This window comes from Marmota marmota, unplaced genomic scaffold, assembly GCF_001458135.2.
Source record: "Marmota marmota marmota unplaced genomic scaffold, marMar, whole genome shotgun sequence".
NCBI lineage: Eukaryota > Metazoa > Chordata > Mammalia > Rodentia > Sciuridae > Marmota > Marmota marmota.
In genome coordinates this window covers 42876347-42895349 of record NW_026000026.1, presented here as the reverse complement: position 1 = coordinate 42895349, position 19003 = coordinate 42876347, and the positions used below count along the sequence as shown (strand labels likewise).

The window sequence follows — 19003 nt, the reverse complement described above, 5'->3', positions numbered from 1 at the left end:
CAAGGACCTACTTCCTCCTACCACATCCAACCTGCCTAACTACCATCCCATAATCCTTTCAAGTTATTAATCCATCAAATGGATTAATCCACTGACGAGTTATAGCCCTCATGATCCAGTCACTGCCTAAAAGCCCTACCTCTGAACCTTGCTGCACTGGAGACCATGCTTTCAACACAGGAGCTTTGGGGGAACATCTCAGATTCAAACTGTAACAACTATTTCTAGTCTACACTCAGAATCTTAAGCCAATGACTGAAACACTTTCACTCTGATACATGCTAAAATACTGACAGGTCATTTTTATGACCATAAATATATAGTGCTTCAAACATTTAGAAGAGGGACCCACCAAAGCCCCAGACTGATTCCTGGTTGTGGTTACTGCTGTTGCTGTTGGTTTCACACTGAAATCCACAAGTTATTTGTCTTTACCTCTGATCTAGGCATCATGAAATAAAAACAAAAGCCACGTTCCTGTCAAACACCATTTTAGAGGGGATAGGATCCCAAAGTAGTGAAAATGTTAAGAAATCTGTATTGTTCCTTTGCACTTCACTATTGATAAACCAGCCAAGAGGAATTCTCCCAGGAATATTATTTAGCATTGAAAACAAACCACTGCGGTCAAGAAAATCAGTGTGTTAAAGATATATCTGCAATCCCATGTTTATTGCAATACTATTCACCACTGCCAGGACTGGAATCAACTTAGGCATCTAGCAATGGATGAATGGATGAGGAAAATATGGTACATATACACAATGGAATATCATTTGGCCATAAAAAAGAAGAAATCCTATAATTTGTGGCAATACAGATGAAACTGAATGGCATTATGTTAAGTGAAATAATTCAGGCACTGAAAGACAAATACCACATGTTCTCACTTACATGTGGAAGTCATCTCATAGAACTATAAACAGTGAGTCCAATAGCTGGAAAAGGGGAGAGGGGAGCAGAAGGTTAACAGGCACAGGCATGCAGCTGGATAAGAATAATAACTTCGTATGTTCTATAGAACCTCGGGGTAGCTATGATTGACAACTACTGTATATTTCAAAATCACTAATAACAAGGATTCTGAATGTTCTCAGCACAAAGAAATGATAAGTGTTTGAGGTGGTAGATATGTCAATTACTCTGATCTGATCACTGCAGCTGTACATGTACATCAAAATGTCATATTGTGCCCCATAAAAAATGTACAATTACTATATGACCAAAAGAAAAAAAGAATACCCAGCCATGGAACATCCATAATACAGGAACATAGAGACTCCATTTCTAGGTAGCTAGACCACATCTCCAAAGCTTAGAGAAGCTGCATCCCATTTTTCCAGAAATAATAGTTAGACATAACAGGCCTCATGCCTTCTAACAGAGGGTTTGAGGGAGTCCAAGGACTCTACAGTTCTGTCACCTACAGATCTCTCCCTGTTGGTATATGAATTAGGAGACAGACTCCCCCTTTGTTTCCATTTCCTCAGGTAAAAAAATTAGATACTTCAATAAAACTCCTGATGCTCTCCATCATTACACTCTGCTCCAAGTTCTGAATTTACTTATTTATTTATTCATTTATCCTTAGAGAATTCCATTTCCCATGGTCTGATGAAGCAAGCCGAGCTCTGACCTGATGCCTTTCCTTCCCCTTTCTTTGATTTGCCCAACATCACACATGATTATAGAACTGATTTATCACACATCTATCCTGGATACTGAACTAAGCTTGGAATGAATTCCTGAATGCAATTCCTATCTCAGCCAACTCCAGAGCCAAGGAAAGAATCCAAGATGAGAAACAAACAGGTTCTAAGCAATTCTTTCAGGCCTATTATTCTTAACCTTTGATAATCCTCCCTGTTTGATTTTATTAAAATCTATTAAGAAAGACATAAGAGAAGTCTTTTTAAAGTTGGCTGAGCCCATGGTATTTTACTCAGAGGTCACATCTGGGAGGTAGGCCTATATTTTCTGTTGTTTTTACCTGACTAGTTTTCCCAAAATATCTTTCTCTTGAAAGAGCTATGTAGTTTTGAGCAATTTTATCATTAACAATAATTCTCACTCAGTGAGACACTACTTTGAACAAGTCCCAGTAAAACTCCCCATTAGCCATTTATTGAATGGAATGACAATTTTACCAATTTAAAGATTCTAGAACCAGGGCTGGGGTTGTGGCTCAGCAGTAGAACACTCACCTAGTACGTGAGAGGCCCTGGGTTTGATATTCAACACCAAATAAAAATAAATAAAATAAAGGTATTATTTCCAATTACAACTAAAAAATAAATATTGAAAAAAAAAGGATTCTAGAACCAAAATTAGCATTCGTTAAGAATAGGTGTTAATACTCTGTATTTGGGCTAGGATTGTGGCTCTGCGGTACAGCACTCACCTAGCACGTGCGAGGCACTGGGTTGGATCCTCATCACCACAAAAATAAATAAATAAAATAAAGGTATTGTGTTCAAGTACAACTAAAAAAAATAAATATTAAAAAAGGCTTAATTATTACTCTGTATTTTTTGTATGTTTGAAATATTTCTATTTTTAAAAATAATAATAAACCTGAGAAGAAATTTTCCAACGCCTAGAAAATCCAGATCCACAAGCAGAAATGCACATGAAAATTTTCTTGTATCACAAAAGAGCAAAAAAATTGCCAACAACTCTATAAATCCTCTAAAGGAGAAGAGCTAAACAGTACCATATATTATTATAAGAGAATTCTGTCTTGCCATTAGGATAGAATGTAACAAAGAAAAGGGGCATTGCTGGAAAGAAATCATGTTTTAGAATAGTAATATTCAGTGTGGTACCACTTAGGTCAAGCACACTTTTGAACATACACAAGCACACACACATATACACACACATATACACACACATACACACACACACACCTTGAATCTAACTCTAAGGGAACATCAGATAAGCCCAAATTGAAGGACAATCTTCAAAATAATACCTGTATTCTTCCAAATAATTAAGGTCATGAAAGTCAAAGAAAGACTAAAAAAACTGATCTCGATTAAGGACACTAAAGATATATAAAAAATGCAATGCATGATTCTGATCCTTTACTATAAAAGACCTTACTGGGATAACTGGAAAAATGTGAATGGGGTCTGAGGACTAGATGCTAGTAAAATATTAATAGTAATTTTCTGATTTTGATGTACATTTTGGGGTTCTATGAGAAAATGCCCTTGTTCGCAGGAAATATACTATTGAGATCAGGGGTAATGGGGCATCAGATAAACAACTTACTCTTAAATGATTCCATCAAAGAAGTTCTCAATAATTTTCTTCCAATTTATTTGTAATAGAAATGTATCACACATTATATGTCATACATGAAAATTAGCTCAAAATGGATCAAAGACTTAAATATAAGAGCTAAAGCTATAAAACACTTAGAAGAAGACATAAGGGGAAAGATGCATGACTTTGGATTTGGCAATAATTTCTTAGACATGACATCAAAAGTACAGGCAACAAAATAAAAACTGACAAGTTGAAAATTTTTAAATTGTGTGAGCCAGGTGTGGTGTCATGCGCCTGTAATCCCAGCTTCTTGAAATACAGAGGCAGGAGGATTGCTTGAGCCTAGGAGTTCTGGGCTAGCCTGGGAAACAGAGCAGAAACCTGTCTCTTTACCAAAAAAAAGATGTGCATCAAAGGACCCTTCAACAGAGTGAAAAGGCAACCCACAGAATGAGAGTAAATATCTGTGAATCATATATTCGATTAGGACTTAATATACAGAATATAAAAAGAACTCCTAAAGTTCAATAACAAAAACACATACAACCCAATTAAAAAATAGGCAAAGAGGGCTAGAGTTGTGGCTCAGTGGTAGAGTGCTTGCCTTATACATGCGAGGCCCTGGGTTCAATCCTCTACACAACATAAAAATAAATAAAATAAAAGTATTATGTCCAGCTACAACTAAAAAATAAATATTAAAAAAAATAAGCAAAGGGCATGAATAGACACTTCTCCAAATAATACATGCAAATGGTCAATAAACACATAATTTCCGAGATCAATACTCAAATAACTAATCAGTAGGAAATTAAAAATAAGAACCACAGTGAGATATACTTCACACCTATTATGAAGATTAGTATAAAAAATAAAACAGAAAATAATAACTATTGGTGAGAATGTAAAAAAATGAGAACTCTGTGCCTTGCTGATGGGAATGTAAAATGGTCTAGACATTGTGGAAAACATTATGTCTGTTCCTAGAACAACTAAATTTTATGTATATAGAACAACAAAAATATATATGGGGGAGGGAGAGAGAGATGATTCAGCAATTCCATTTCTAGGAATCAAAAGGTCTTGAAGAGATATGTCAATGTTCATAGGAGCACTATTCACAATAGCTAAGAAATAGAAATGATCCAAAAATCCATGGATAAATGAATGAATACACATGGTACATATATAGAATGGACTATTATTCTGCCTTAAAAAGAAGGAAACTCTGACACCTGCTATGAACATAATGTTTGACATGGATGAATCTTGAAGACATTATGCTAAATGAAAAAAACACAGTTACAAAAGGGCAAATATTATGATTTCATTCATGTGACAGAGTAACCAAATTCAAAAACAAATGGTGATTTTTAGGAACTGGAGGGAAGAAAAAATGGGAAAGTACTGTTTAATAATAGATTGTTTCAGTTTTGCAATATAAAAAGAGTTCTGTAGAAGGATGGGGTAACGGTTGTACAATAATATGAATATTCTAATGACTCTGAACTGTATACTTTCAATGGTTAATATGGTGAACTTTATATTGTAGATATTTTGTCAAAATATTTTTTATTAAGTCTGAAAGGAAATAGATAGCACTTAATCAATGTGCTCCCTCTGAGAATGACAAATTATAGGCAAAAGTATTTTTAGTGCATCTTAAACTTCTAAACTTTTTTAAAGAATACTGATTTTATATATAATGTGTAACAAAAAATGATATAAAATGCTCTTTTATAGGCGCTCATGAGAAAAATAAAAGACAGGAAAAGAACTGTTTCTGTAAAAATGCCTTTCTACCCAGGAATACTATAAAAGCTTACTATTTAAAAATAACATTTCTAAATTGGTACTTTCCAGGTAATACATGCTTGCTTGCTTGCAATTTTTTAAAAATAATAATAATATAATAATAAGAGACTCTTCCCTAGGGAAAATAAAGGGGGTGAAGGAACAAAATGAAATTGGAGAGGGAAAAAAAAAAAGAATCCACAGAGCACAGGGCCAGATCTAGTCTGGATTTTGAAATAAAATTTTATAGAAATTGTGCTTATCCCCTGAAGGTTTCGTGACCTAACAATGACACCAACGGTTAATAATAGCCTTTGCCCTCCTTCTGCAGTCAAACAGCAATGCAATTCCTGAATGGAACCACTGCCTGAGGGAGATGATGGGTTTCATATTCCTGATGTGAAGGAGGCCTGGAAAATGGAAACAAGGCCACAAACTTAGATCTTTCCATTACAGAGAAATTGAGGCTCCCGGGCTTCACTTTCATGATTAAAAATAGAAAAAGAAATTGCACATTTTAAGGAAAGTAGTCAAAGGAATACAGTTCATGTGAAGAATCTCCACAGAAGTGCTATGCTTTTGTGTTTCACATTGACCAAAAAAAAGAACTAAGATGGTGGAATCAGGTAGGAAGTGCTACCATGAGACTCTGGACCTGCGACCAGCAGGAAGCATGTGGGAGTTCTCAGCAAGACAAGCTCCTCCAGTCCTGGACTTTCACTTCCGCTCTGCCTCTGGAGCTTCTGTGTCTCTTCTGACAATTACGTCCCATAATTTCCGAGATCAATGAACACCAGGGAACATAATTTTCCAAAAATAAGTCTTTTTTTCTCTAACAAGCTCCTGATTTAAATTTAGAAATTTTCCTTACAATGTTAGCTAAAATAGTATACATAAATCAAATTCAATATAAATGCTGTTTGTTGAGTTTTTTACAATATCCTTTTATAATTAAAGTTGGTTGGGGGGGTGTTGTTGTTTTGTTTGGGTTTTTTTTTTCCATTTCATTTCATTTGGGTTTCCCCCCCCCCCTTTGTGGGGGTAGAAAACTGGGTAATAGTTAAATATCTAGATTCATGCTAACCTGAGGGAGACAGTCTATGTCCCTGGAACTTTTTTGCATTTTTTTTAAACCCTGAGAGGTTTCTACTTTGTGCCTGGGCTTCCAATCCAGGGACAAAAATTACACCCCTTGATTTCAATATCTGATCTCATTCAATGTCTGACATTTATGCCATGGAATCCCTCCATCACACTGGCTGTAGAGGCAAAATGGGGTCTTTCTTGTAGCAAGCTGTAGGAGGTTAGACTTCACATTCTGCCCTATTGCTCAAGTCACAGAATGACAGAAATCAAACATGAGTCATTTTTGGAATAGCTCCATTGTGAGCGACAGAACACCAGAGGGATTAAAAGCCTCCAAAATATACCCAGAATCTCTCCACTTCTCACCGACCTGCTGCAGGAACCCCTCAATGCCGTCCCTGCCACCCATCCTGACACCACACATCCCACCCTTCCTAAGTCTAAACTACAATCTGGTCTCAGCCATCTCTGCAGGCACATGTCAGAGCTCTCATGTTCTAATAAATCTCCAAACCACCAGCAACAGAATCAAAACTCCTTATCCTGTCTGGCCTCTGAAATCTTGCTCCATCAAGCCCAGGTCACAGCTCTGGCCTCATTTCTTAACCCCTCCTTGTCACAATAACTATATCTGTATATTTACACACACACACACACACACACCACCCTGGAAAGAAAGGCTTCTTTCTAAGTCTGCAAGTGGACTGACAATACTATTATTTATATGGAAACAAATTAAAAGGCTTGTGGCCCTCCTTCCACAGATCACCCAGACTCTGAGCTTGCTGGAACACATTCTTCTTCAAGTCCGTATGTCACTGGCTCCCTTCCCCAGTGCATGTACCTGAAGTAGCCTCTACCCCAACACCATTCTGTACATCTAGTCCTGTTTTATTTCTTAATATTAATCACAATTTTGCATGATACTTGTTTTTGTATGTTTCCCGATTAGTACATAAGCTCCATGAGGGCATGTCTTTGGTTCAGTGCTAGACCAGCACTGAGCAAGCACCCAATAGTACCTGTTGGATGAAGGATGCATAGGTGGTGGGTAACTGAGTGGACAGAGGGATGAGTAGACAGCCTGTTGCACATGGGGTGGATGGATAGTACATGAATAAACAAGTAAACTATCTGATGGATATCATGGGCTTTTATTCAAGAGCCCTACCTCTAGGGCATCTGTGACACAGCCCTGCAGTGGAGACTCAACGGCTAGGAGGTTACACCTGGATGGACACTGAGTAAGTAGGCGCTGTGAATGAAATGCTGTTAAAAGACAGGGAAGATGTCAACAGAGAGAGATAGGGAAGGAGCTCATTTCAGATGGATGAACAGAAACTCCAAGGAGAAAAAAATCATGATGCTTATTCAAGAAATAATAAATAATCTTCAGGAAACTAGTCTACAATTCACTGTAGAAAGTTTTTGCCATGAACTTTATAGGTAATAACACACCACACAAAATGAACCTTTAACAATGTCCAATATGGGTTCAAAAGTAAATTATCAGACAACTGCTTATGGGAGCCTCAACGTTCATACATTTTATTAAATTGCAATCTCCATTCTAAGACATTGATCATCATTGGGTTTTTATTGTCATCTGATTAATATATCAGCATGAATGAGGCATTCAATGCCCAGTACGCCAAAAGCGAAGAGAACTATAAGTTACTCTTCAACTAAAAGTCTTAAGAGGCTCCACCACTACAATTAGCTTGGCCATTGAGAAATCCATATGTTGGGCTCTTAAGAAACAAGTTATTCCATTGGCACATGCTTCAATGTCACTCAGCAGAGTGGTCAGTCATCATTCACTAATGTATTGAACTGCTGCTGTTCTATTGGCTTTTTCCTGACACATCTGTAATTGTGTCGAGAATGCACCATGCTCTGGGGACATTTTCATCATTGCATGTATTGGGGAGGAGAGCAGTTAGGAGATCTGGAGGGGCGCTGATAAATGAGAATAGTTTCACATGTGACCTCAGTAATGAAGCCCAGCCATCTTGTTTCCTGGCAGCTGCAGAAGCACAGGTTGCAAAGTATTTTTAGACATATGGCAATGGGGAGGGGAGGGTGGTCCAGAAGAAACTAATGCCTAGAGTAGATAAAAATGGCAACATCAGATGTCCTCTGATCCAGCAGTTCTCAAAATTCACTGTGTTTAACAGAGCACACAGAGACCTGGTTACAAACATAAATCTGTTACTCTTCTGCACTCCACATCCAGATATTCCTGCAACTCTGGTTCAGAAAACCTGGGTGGGCCCAGGAATCCACATGTTAACAAGCACCGTGGGTGGTTAAATGCTAGGGGTTTCAATCCACCCCTTGAGGAATACTACTACAGCTCCTAGTGACTTTCATGGAGAGGGAGTAATATGTAATCCCAGCCTACAGCAGCCCCCAGCTCACCAGCATCTGCACTTGGGGTGGGGGGTATTGGCAAACATGACAGAAAAAGGTTCGCGCGCTCTCTCTCTCTCTCTCTCTCTCTCTCTCTCTTTCTCTCCTCCCTACCCCCGCCCCCCCTCGATCTCTCTCACACAAAAACACAATGAGCTCAAGGCATTTCCTGAACCCCTAAAAGCCCACTTGCTCCAATTAGCACCCCACTTGCCCATCCTAACATCCTCTTAAAAGATATAACTAAACTTAAAAAGATAAATGCCTTTTCAGTCATTAGACTGCAGCCAAATCCTAGAATTTTGGCAAACACCTCTGCATAGTCAAAGTGTTTTATCTATTGGGCAGACCTTTAAAATAATTATAGCAAAAACTGCATTTTTTAAATTTCTATAACTTCCAGACCATTTTTCTCTCTCCATTACTGATGCAGATATTTGAATGAGGTTTTCTACAAAACACCACTGAATGGCAACATTTTCTATAATTACTTAAAGACTATGAAGCTCCTGACAAATTACCTAAAAAGCTAAGAATTCCTAATTAAAATCTTGAGTGTCTGTAATTAAATTACTGCTGTGCTCAATGTAAAAATCCCAAGGAAGGATAAACTTTACCTCCCTCCCTTGGGAATAAAAAGGATGCTGTTAATCTTTGGCAAGTCAAATCAGTAAAGGAAGGAGTTTGACTTTTTTAAAAAACATATCCACAAATGAAATTTAAAAATTAAAATAAGAATCTGCCCAAAACATACATACATACATACATATATATATATATATATATATATAGACACAAATAAAGCCCTTAAACTTTAGTTGCCTAATTAAACATTAAGTGACTTGTACCCATTAATGTGCTGAAACATCTGTTTAGTTCTGGTGAATTTAGAAATGTTTTGGCAGAAAAGAAGTACATCATAGTTTCAAATGGATCAGCCAAGTTCCCATAGGAAGGAACAAACTCTTGTAAATTTTTGCAATTTCATTAATATATGCTATGGATTATAAGAAGGTAAGATGAAAGTCAGTTGATTGATCAATCTGTGGGTCCTCAAGCAGATAGGTACACACACACACACACAGACACACACACACACACCCTGGAAAGGTTTCTTTTTAAGTCTACAGTGGACTAACAGGATATCTGTCTATATGGAAACAAATTAAAAGGTTCAAATAAAAAACAATTCCTGGGCAGTGTCCAACTAGGAAGAAGCCAGCCTGCTTGCAAATGTCTACTAGGTTCCTGCCTTTTCTACCAGTCAGATATTAATGCATGGGACAGGCCTTCCCCCAAGCACTGACAAGGCATGGGTACAGATTCTGATTATCAGTGGCAGTGGACAGGGCTGAGGGAGGCCAGGAGCGCACTTACCCTCTATGCCCACCCCTCCCAGGAGTACTGTGCTGATTTTATAACTCACAGGAAAGCAGACATTCAGATGGAATGGATCAGAAAGAGGTGTGATTCCATACAGGTAAGAGGTCTGGCCAGGTGTCCCCAAAATCAGCATATCCACTTTGACACCACAACCAAGACTAAACAACAAAACTTATAATGAAGAAGTAACTAATAGGTTCCCCTTTTTTTGTTTTAGTAACACTTCAGTAAAAACAAGCCAAGAGTCTTAGTCAACTTTTGCTTTGTTGTGTTTTGTAGTACTGGAGATTAAGCCCAGGGCCTTGCACACACTAGGCAAGTGCTCTACCACTATGTCCCCCACTTTTATTTGATGAATTAATCTGACAAAATGAACCCATATGATTGGAGTAAATAACAGAATCTGAGTACTATTTTGGCAACCAGACTTGCAAACACAGTTCCGTGGCAAGCCAACTATTGGGGCCTGGTTTAGGCAACATAATCACTGAAGCTAAAGTCAACCAAAATCAGGGAACTAGAATCTACAGTTTGAGTATTAAAAAAGAGTAAAAAACGGAATACATACGTACATTTAAACAAATGTCTATGAGGAGACTGGCATTAACATAATTTTTCCTTGTACTTAGCACACTTCATTAAATCTATCCCTCAAGCTGAAACATGCAGCCGTGGAGAGCGCATCTGGGCACCTGCAATGGGGATTTCCCACAGAAGCCACCTGTGTCCTTGTCTGTCCTCAGTGTCATCTCCTGGACTGCACAGTGCATATTATAAACAAATGAAACTTAATGGTGCTCTTTCCCCATTCCCTGCTCTGCCCCACTCATCTCCCTCAGGCCCTACAGGACCTATGAATGGCTCAGTCTGCACACAGGGTCCAGTCACACGGACAGATGCTTGCTGAGAAGACAAGCATACAGAAAAAGATTATAGGCAAAGCAGTGGTGATATTCAGAAAAGCATAAAATTAGAAGCTTCACAAAATCAAAGGCACCGTTTTTTCACTCAACTCATCCCAGTGATTTGCCAATAAACATGTGAGTTAACTTAAAGATGTGTATTTGAAAGTTCATTTTTTCAGCTCTTTTCAGTATTTCTATATAGTTAGGCTTTCAAGTTCACTCAATATACAGAGAACAAAAATAATTAATGGCAACATGATCAAGTATGTAGACCCTAGGCCTACCCAATTACTAAACACCCCTCCTCACTAAGAGAAACTCCCATTTGCTCTCACATACATGCAACCCCAATCATGTGAGGCCCAAGAAAATAGCTCCTGTTCAGAGGAAGGCCACTTAGGATTAAAACAAGAGCAAGAATAAGTTAATAGTAGGAATGGACTAGGTTGTTAAATCTTCCAGTATCTACCCACCTACTCACACCAGCAATCACACACTAGGTAATAATCAGGAGGTTCCTGCTGGAATGGTGTTCTTTCACAAAAATGCAACACAGAAAAGAGCTTCTGTCTGGCAGTTCTGCTACTACTTCTACACATTCCTTTTGGAAATATGTCCTTCAGAGCAAGAACATAATGCTCTTCTTCCAACTCTTTCTCACTGTCAGAACATATCATGGGACCCACACAGCAGCCTATAAATGCAACAGGCATGCTGCTGATGTAGTCATGGAAAACACGCACACACTACATGGCCAGTTCCATGCCTTAACTACATGGTTAAGGCAGGCAAACCACCTTTACCAGCCCATTCTTCACCACAATAGCTGCATCACTCATTGGCAAAGCTCGAAGACTCTCAAAATAAGAATCTGCCCCTGTTTGAAGTACAAGTTTAAGAACAATTACTGAAAATCCTCTCTTCTTTTCCTCCTAAAGGTCAGCTAAAATCTCTAGGCCCCTGGGAGGCCTTCCCAGCTCAGCACAACAGCAGTGGCATCAGCCTTCTCAGAACTCCAAACTTTCTCAGACAGCACAGCCACCACCTGCAAGGCACCATTCCTCATCAAACACCACTCTCCCAGGAACACTTCCCAAGGCACGGCAGTGAATAAGATGCAGGGAGCGTAAGTTTAGGAGTGGTGTGGACAAATGAGAAGCAAGGAAGAAAGATGATAACAGATAGTGTGAAGTCTGTGAAATAAACTACCAAGGCAGCATGACAGTAACTGGGGAAGCACCCTTGGGACTGAGAGGGTCAGAGAATCTCCTCTGAGGGGGAAACACTAGAACTGAGACAAGAGCCAGACAAAGAAAAGACTTGCTTGACCTGTTCTCAGATTGGAGAGGAGGCAAGAGAAGGTACAGAAGATGGAGTGAAAGATGTCAGAAACAGGACAGCCACAGATGCCGGGTTCCTGGGGCCTTGGTAAATGATAGGAAGGAACCTAAATCGTCATCAAAAAGCATTTGAAGGAAAAGCCTCAACTGCATGGCACTGTGACATTCCCTAAATTGTCTTGCATTGATATGCCGTTCACCATTACTGGCCTTTCAGGTTTATATTGCCCTAAATCTATTCCCAAAAGCAAGAACTGGGCGGCAGCATTTTTTTCCCTCTCTCTTATGGTGCCCAGCATACCATCATATCACAGAAAGACACCTGATGCATATATACACAAACACACATCCATACAGGCATACAAATACAAACACACATCTATATAGTGTTCATTTGTGCAGACGGTTTTAAAAGCCTATATTTAAAAAACATCTGGCCAAAAGAACCATTTTTCTGTAATGTAGAAACTTGCCAAAAGAACCATTTTTCTGTAATGCAATTGAACCGTTCATAATATAATAGGGAAATAAAACACTTAGAATTAAAAGCTTGGTTGATAGAAACACATGTTTATCTATCAGTAAAACGAATTTGGCTGTTCTCTTCCTATCAACACAAAAGCAAGCCAAATAACTATTTCCTGTAAAGGGAAGCCCCTCTATTGAAAAGGAAAAGAAAAAGAGGCCATAAGCAGAGGCCAGCACCAGTCACCAAGGCCTCTTCTATGCCTGCTTGCTGCCACCTACTGGAGAGCTGGAGGACAGAGACCTGTGCAAATTTCAGGTCAGAAAATGTATTAAAATAACTAAAATTGGACAATTGGTACATTTGAACAGAGACCCCACTATAGGATTCAGAAGCACCTAAAAGTAGTTTTTAACTTAATAAGTCAACACAGCATTTTAGAAGTTTGGACGTGCCTATTTGGATTTGTTTTCTATTTTTAGAGTTGTTTGGGTTTTTATTATATACACATCTCAGATGTAAAACATGATGTTTTGGTATACATAATAAAGTATAGTTAATTAAATTATTTATTCATAATCTTGCATAGGTACCTTTTTTTTCTGAGTCTCGAGAATACCTAAAATCTATTCTCATAACAAACTTCCAGCGTACAATATGATATTGACTACAATCCTCATGTAGTACATTACATCTCCAAATTTATTATCAAAGATAACTGCATCTTTAACCTAAATAAGAAAATAAGGGTAATAATTTAAAGAAATTTTAATATCCCAAAAGTTTAATGTATAACTAGCATTTCCAGAAAAATATTTAGAATGAAAAACAAAATGTTTGACTAACTAAAATTTTTCTAGAGCCAGTCAGGGTGACATATACCTGTATTGTCAGCTATTCAGGAGGTTGAGACAGGAGAATCACAAGTTCAAGACCAGTCTGGAAAACTTAGCAAGACCCTATCTCAAAAATAAAAAGGGCCAGGGGTGTAGTTCAGTGGTAGAGTACTTTCCTAGCTTATGCAAGTCCCTGAGTTCCAGCCCAGTACTGGAGAGAGGGAAAAAAGAAAAACCCAATGGGAATAAGATGGATGAGTGAGAGAGACTGACTGACTTGTCTGAGAGATGTCAGAGGGCTTATGCAACTCTGCTGAAGGTAGACTGGACAGGCTCCAAGTCCAGGCCAGTCTGGCTCCATAGGGTGCATGCCCTTGCAGTTGTCACACAGGGCCCAATACGCACAGGAGTCCCTTGGTTTAATGCTCTGCTATCACCATCTTGAATTTGTTTTTTAATTTCTTCAGTCACATTGCCTTATTTCTCAAAATACCACAAAGTTTATAATCCTTAATTAAAAGAAGGAATTTTTCTCTAAGTTCCAAAGGAATATCAATATGAAGGATAAGAAAAAACAGGTTGCAGAGCTGGGGTTGTGGCTCAGTGGCAGAGCATTTGCCTGGCATGTGTGAGGCATTGGGTTCGATTCTCAGCACCACATATAAATAAATGAACAAAATAAAGCCCCATTTTTAAAAAATAAAGGAATTTCTTTTTAAAAATAGGAAAGAAAAAACAGGTTGCTACTTGGATCAAGTGGTACAAAGGAAACCATCTTAAAAATCTTGGTAACTTTTGTATAAGGGGACTCACTTTCATTTTGCACTACTCTGGCCCAGGGGAAGAGGCTGGCCTCAACACAGGAAGGGAAGCTCTACTACTACAGTGGGAGGAGGTGATAGAGAAGCAGGGTCAATGCCACCCACTGGCTTCTTTTTCTGAAAAGCGGAAAGAGCTATCTGCCATGATGAGCAAAAGTACAGACAAGGTGGAGAAGGTCAAAATTCATGTACGATGGAGAAATCTGACAGACTCCACCTTAACCAGGTATTAAGATTAACATCACCTGTAATAAAACAAATCAACATCATGTACTGTTGGGGCCTGATCTCCTGAAGTCACAGAGAATGTGCCCTGAAGAATCTTAATGCAGAGTTCCTGTTTATTAGCTAAAGCCAAGGAGGCTGGAATGCTGAACACGGCAGGATGGCAATAACTCCTCACGCTAGGTTAATTCTTGCAGGACACGACGACCCCAATTAAGGAGAAAAATAAGGCCCAACTGTACTTCCTGCACGTACTTTAGGTGTATGTTTCCTGGCATTTTATGAGAACATATCCTATTTTGTCTACTGGGGAAAATGTTTTCTTAGTACTAGCAAACAAGTTGGTTGTTTTCAATATGTAATGCCATAGTTAAGTCTTAACCTCACACTGCCCTATAAAAGATGTACTATGCAAAAACAAAGCAGCCTCCCCTGCTCCCCCCAATAAACAAACTGTCAGTTTTAGGACTCAGAGTCTTCATGCATAATCACAGGACCAAACATTCAGCAGTAGTTCATTTGCGGCATGTGCCTCCTGATATGATGCACTAAAGACACAAGATCACTTTTGTGCTATTTGATATTCCTCCCAAAATGCACAACACCTCAATGTAATCACAGAAAACCCAAATGGGGACACATTCTACAAAATAAAAGGCCAGCACTCTTGAAAAGTGTCAAAGTTTTGAAACACAAAGAAAGGCCAACCAACCGTCACAGATGGGAAAAGGGAAAGGAGAAATGACAACTAATTGCCACATGGAATTTTGCATTATCCTAGAACAGAAAAAGGACAGTTAAAGAAACCTAGTGAAGGACTGGGGCTTGGGCTCAGTGTCAGACCACTTGCCTAGCATGTGTGAGGCACTGGGTTCTATCCTTAGCATTGCATTAAAAAAATAATAATAATAAATTAGTAAAATAAAGGCATATTGTCCATCTACAACTACAAAAAATTTTTAAAAAAAGAAACCTAGTAAATTTCAAATGAATCAATGTTAATTTCGATGACTATCATTCTACTACATTTATGAAAGACTTTGAAACTAAGGGAAGCTGGGTAAAGAATATATGGAACTTGGGCTGGGTTGTGGCTCAGTAGCAGAGCACCTGCCTGGCATGTGTGAGGCACTGGGTTCGATCCTCAGCACCACATAAAAATAAATAAAATAAAGAAATAAAGGTATTATGTCTGCTACAACTAAAAAAATAAATAAATAATATGTGAAATTGGTTTTTTTTCCAACTTTCTGCAAGCCTCAAATTATTTCAAAACGAAAAGCTTACATATTCATGTGGATTGTTTTCATTTGTGATTTTTTAAATGCTATTAATAATTCCAAGACCCTCAGTCACCACCTTGGAAGTCTAGCACTACTCCATCAGTCATTGATAGACATTTCTTTGTCAATACAAAGTGTCGGTAACAGAAAAGAAAGGTTCTAGTCCCCTTAAAAATATGTCTTTGTACCAATCAGAGCCACGAATTTCTACCATGTTTCCCCCACATGACAGCATCATTGCACAACATCCTGGCAAGGCACAAGGGAAGCAAAGAAGGAAGAACAGGAACAACCCTTTGGTTCCTACTTCTCTGCCCACCAGAGCCACACATCTCTATCAAATGAGTGCATTAATTAAAGCTTTTGAAAATGTGTTGCACACAACAAAACCACACAGATTGCAAGGACTATTTCGCATTTCCTTTCTCTATCTTAATTACGCTTTTGCTGAAATGTGGGTCATACACTGCTTTAGAAAAATGAGGATTTACAAAGAACCTTGGGTGGCACATCCACCCATTCCTGGCACAGAACCTGCTCCATGTAACTATTCTGAATGGGTGAATCTGCCAGAGCTGTGGCTCTGCTGCCACCCAGTGGCAAGCAGATGTCATGGCACTTAGCCCAGGAACATCCCAGAGGAAGAACTAAGGACATTTTTTGTGTTGTCCCAGCCTACCACATCTCAGGAGTTAACAATGCAAACATGAATTCTTGGGAAGATAGGTATTAAAATAAATATGAGAGCCAGGTGCGGTGGCACACACCTGTAACCTCAGCATCTCGGAAGGCTGATGCAGGAGGATCACAAGTTCAAAGCCAACCTCAGCAACTTGGCCAGGCACTTAGCAACTCAGCAAGACCCTGTCTTTAAATAAAATATTAAAAAGGGGTGGGGATGTGGCTCAATGGTTAAGCACCCCTGGGCTCATTCCTCAGTACCAAAAAATTAAATAAATAAATATATACATAAATATATAAATAAATAAATAGTGATGGGGTTGAAATACATAAATAAATAAACAGTGACAAAATACTTCGTCCAACTTAAGACTGAGGACTGTTCCCAAGTCTAAATCAAAGCCAAGACATGTTACTGGTACCCAGGAGACTGACCTAGGCCCCTAACTTCAGGCTTACCTGCTTTGGGTCAGAGGTAGCAGCGCCAGGAGCAGGGGATTCCAGTTCTATGGTCACAGGCCCATCATTCTGAATGTGTACCTGCATATAGGCACCAAACTTGCCATCTGAAAGAACAATTCAAATAGTTTTAGAGATGGAGATCCAAGGCTACCCTATCTATAGAGCACATCTATGTCAATGGAATCTGAAACCTGAGCCGTAGCACCAGCCAGTCAACACAGCACAAGATGGCTGGCCCCCGAATGAGGGAAAGGCAAGTTTAAACAGCAAAAGCTTCCACATCCCAAAAGACTTGGCAAGAAAATAAAGGTCTGGTAACACCAAGGGAGAGAAGAATGGGGGCAACAGCATGTAACACGGCAGGAGGGTAAACTGGCCTGACCACTTTGGGAGGTAATCTTAGCACCCTATCTAGTAAGGCCCCTCCACCTCCAACCATGGACAGCCGCTCTGCTCTCAGGCCTGCTGGATTCAGGCTGACCTCATGCCCTGGGGTTTCTCAGATACCAGACCCAACCTCAAACTCAGTAACCTCTGAAGCTTCTGCTCCTACCACAACCCCACAATTTTCACCACTGATTCTTTCCCACCTAGTTTCCTCTCTCCAATGATCCTTAATCTCAGAGTGACTTAACAAAGTGGGCACATCAATTCTTGGTCTTCTTGGGCCCACAGTAAGTAAGTAGTACTGTAAATTGTACTAGAAGCACCCAAGCTGTCACCACTTTTATATGCAAAATTACTCCAGTTCCTTCCAGGGAGCCAAATGTGCCCAAATACTGATGACTTTTCGTGACCTCCTATCAGATTAAAATGGCCATTCAAACTAGCAGAGCTTTTGTTTTACCCATGTCAGATTAGCTAAAAAGACATCAGCTGGGAAGGAAATCATGTGTTTAATTGCATGCTAAAATTATGGCTACAATTAGTGGCAAATTTCAGCCGCTGCACTCCTTAGGGAGGCTGAAGGCAGACTCAGGAGGAAAGGAATTATTTCCGACCTTGAATTTCTGTTGCCAGGATATACGGCAATGCTTCACGGTGTTTATCATTTCAAGTAGCAAGAAATTTATTTTCTTTTCCTGTTTTTCTTCAGTTAACTACAGAACTATTATCTGAATTTCCATTTGTACACACAATAAATCCAAAGACATGTTTTAAGAGGCCTTAAACCGGTAACATTTTTTTCCAGTCCAGATCAAAGGGTAAAGTCTCCAAGAAAAATTAGACTGGCCAGAGAAAATAAATATATTTTTTAAAGTAAAAGACAAAAACATAGCTACTAAACTACATCTGGGCTCCTTCAATGATATAATCAAGTTGTTCTTAAATACAAGTCTCAGGGTTCCACCCAGGGCTGCAGGATAATCACATGTCAAACACATTTATGCCACATGTTTCAGGCAGGAAGACTCCCAGCTGGGGTCCTAGCAGCCACAGGCTGGTCTCCAGCAACAGCTGTCTGAGCACACCCCCAGCACCCCAGCTCCCCAGCTGGAAGGTGGCACCTCACTACAGGATTCACCACTTACCTGCAAAGGCTAGTGCCCACGCCCGTTTGGACAATGCCAGACTGGCTTTTCCCACTCTCCAAAAAGACCCACAAACCTCCTCTCCCTGGTTTTGTTTATTCCAGGACAACAGCAGGACAATCATCCTGGGGCAGTTAGGAGGTGAATGTAAGAGTACAGTGAGCATGTAGGAAGTCTCAGTCACTATTATCATCACACCTACCACTGTCCCTGGTGGCACTTGGGCAACTGGGGACAGCACAAAAAAAAAACTATAGTAAAACAAGCATGCTACTGAAGAAAAATGGGAAAAATTAAAGGGGTGCACTGTTGCTTCTTGGCCCAGTTGCAATCAAGCCCATTTTCTCTCCAGAGCAAGGGCATGACCTGCTAGGGCTCAGCCTACCTCCGAGGACTGTTAGGGAACAAGGAGACTCGGGTTAGCCTATCTGAACACATCCCTTAAAAGCAGCTCTTAACTACCAAGGAGGCACCTCACCACCCAGGCTTCGTCTCTGTTCTGTT

General features: G+C 39.4%; 1 protein-coding gene across 2 annotated transcripts in view; it reads right to left on the bottom strand.

Annotated features, from left to right (window-relative positions):
- Positions 1–19003, bottom strand: part of Dtd1 (D-aminoacyl-tRNA deacylase 1) — a 179388-nt gene that overhangs the window by 124267 nt on the left and 36118 nt on the right. For both annotated transcript variants that reach the window (XR_007350537.1, XM_015490565.2), the window contains exon 4: positions 16965–17071. Coding sequence is in view for 1 of the 2 variants with exons in the window: in XM_015490565.2 (XP_015346051.2) it covers positions 16965–17071 (107 nt within the window). In the remaining variant the exon portion in view is untranslated. The remainder of the gene's footprint in view (positions 1–16964; positions 17072–19003) is intronic.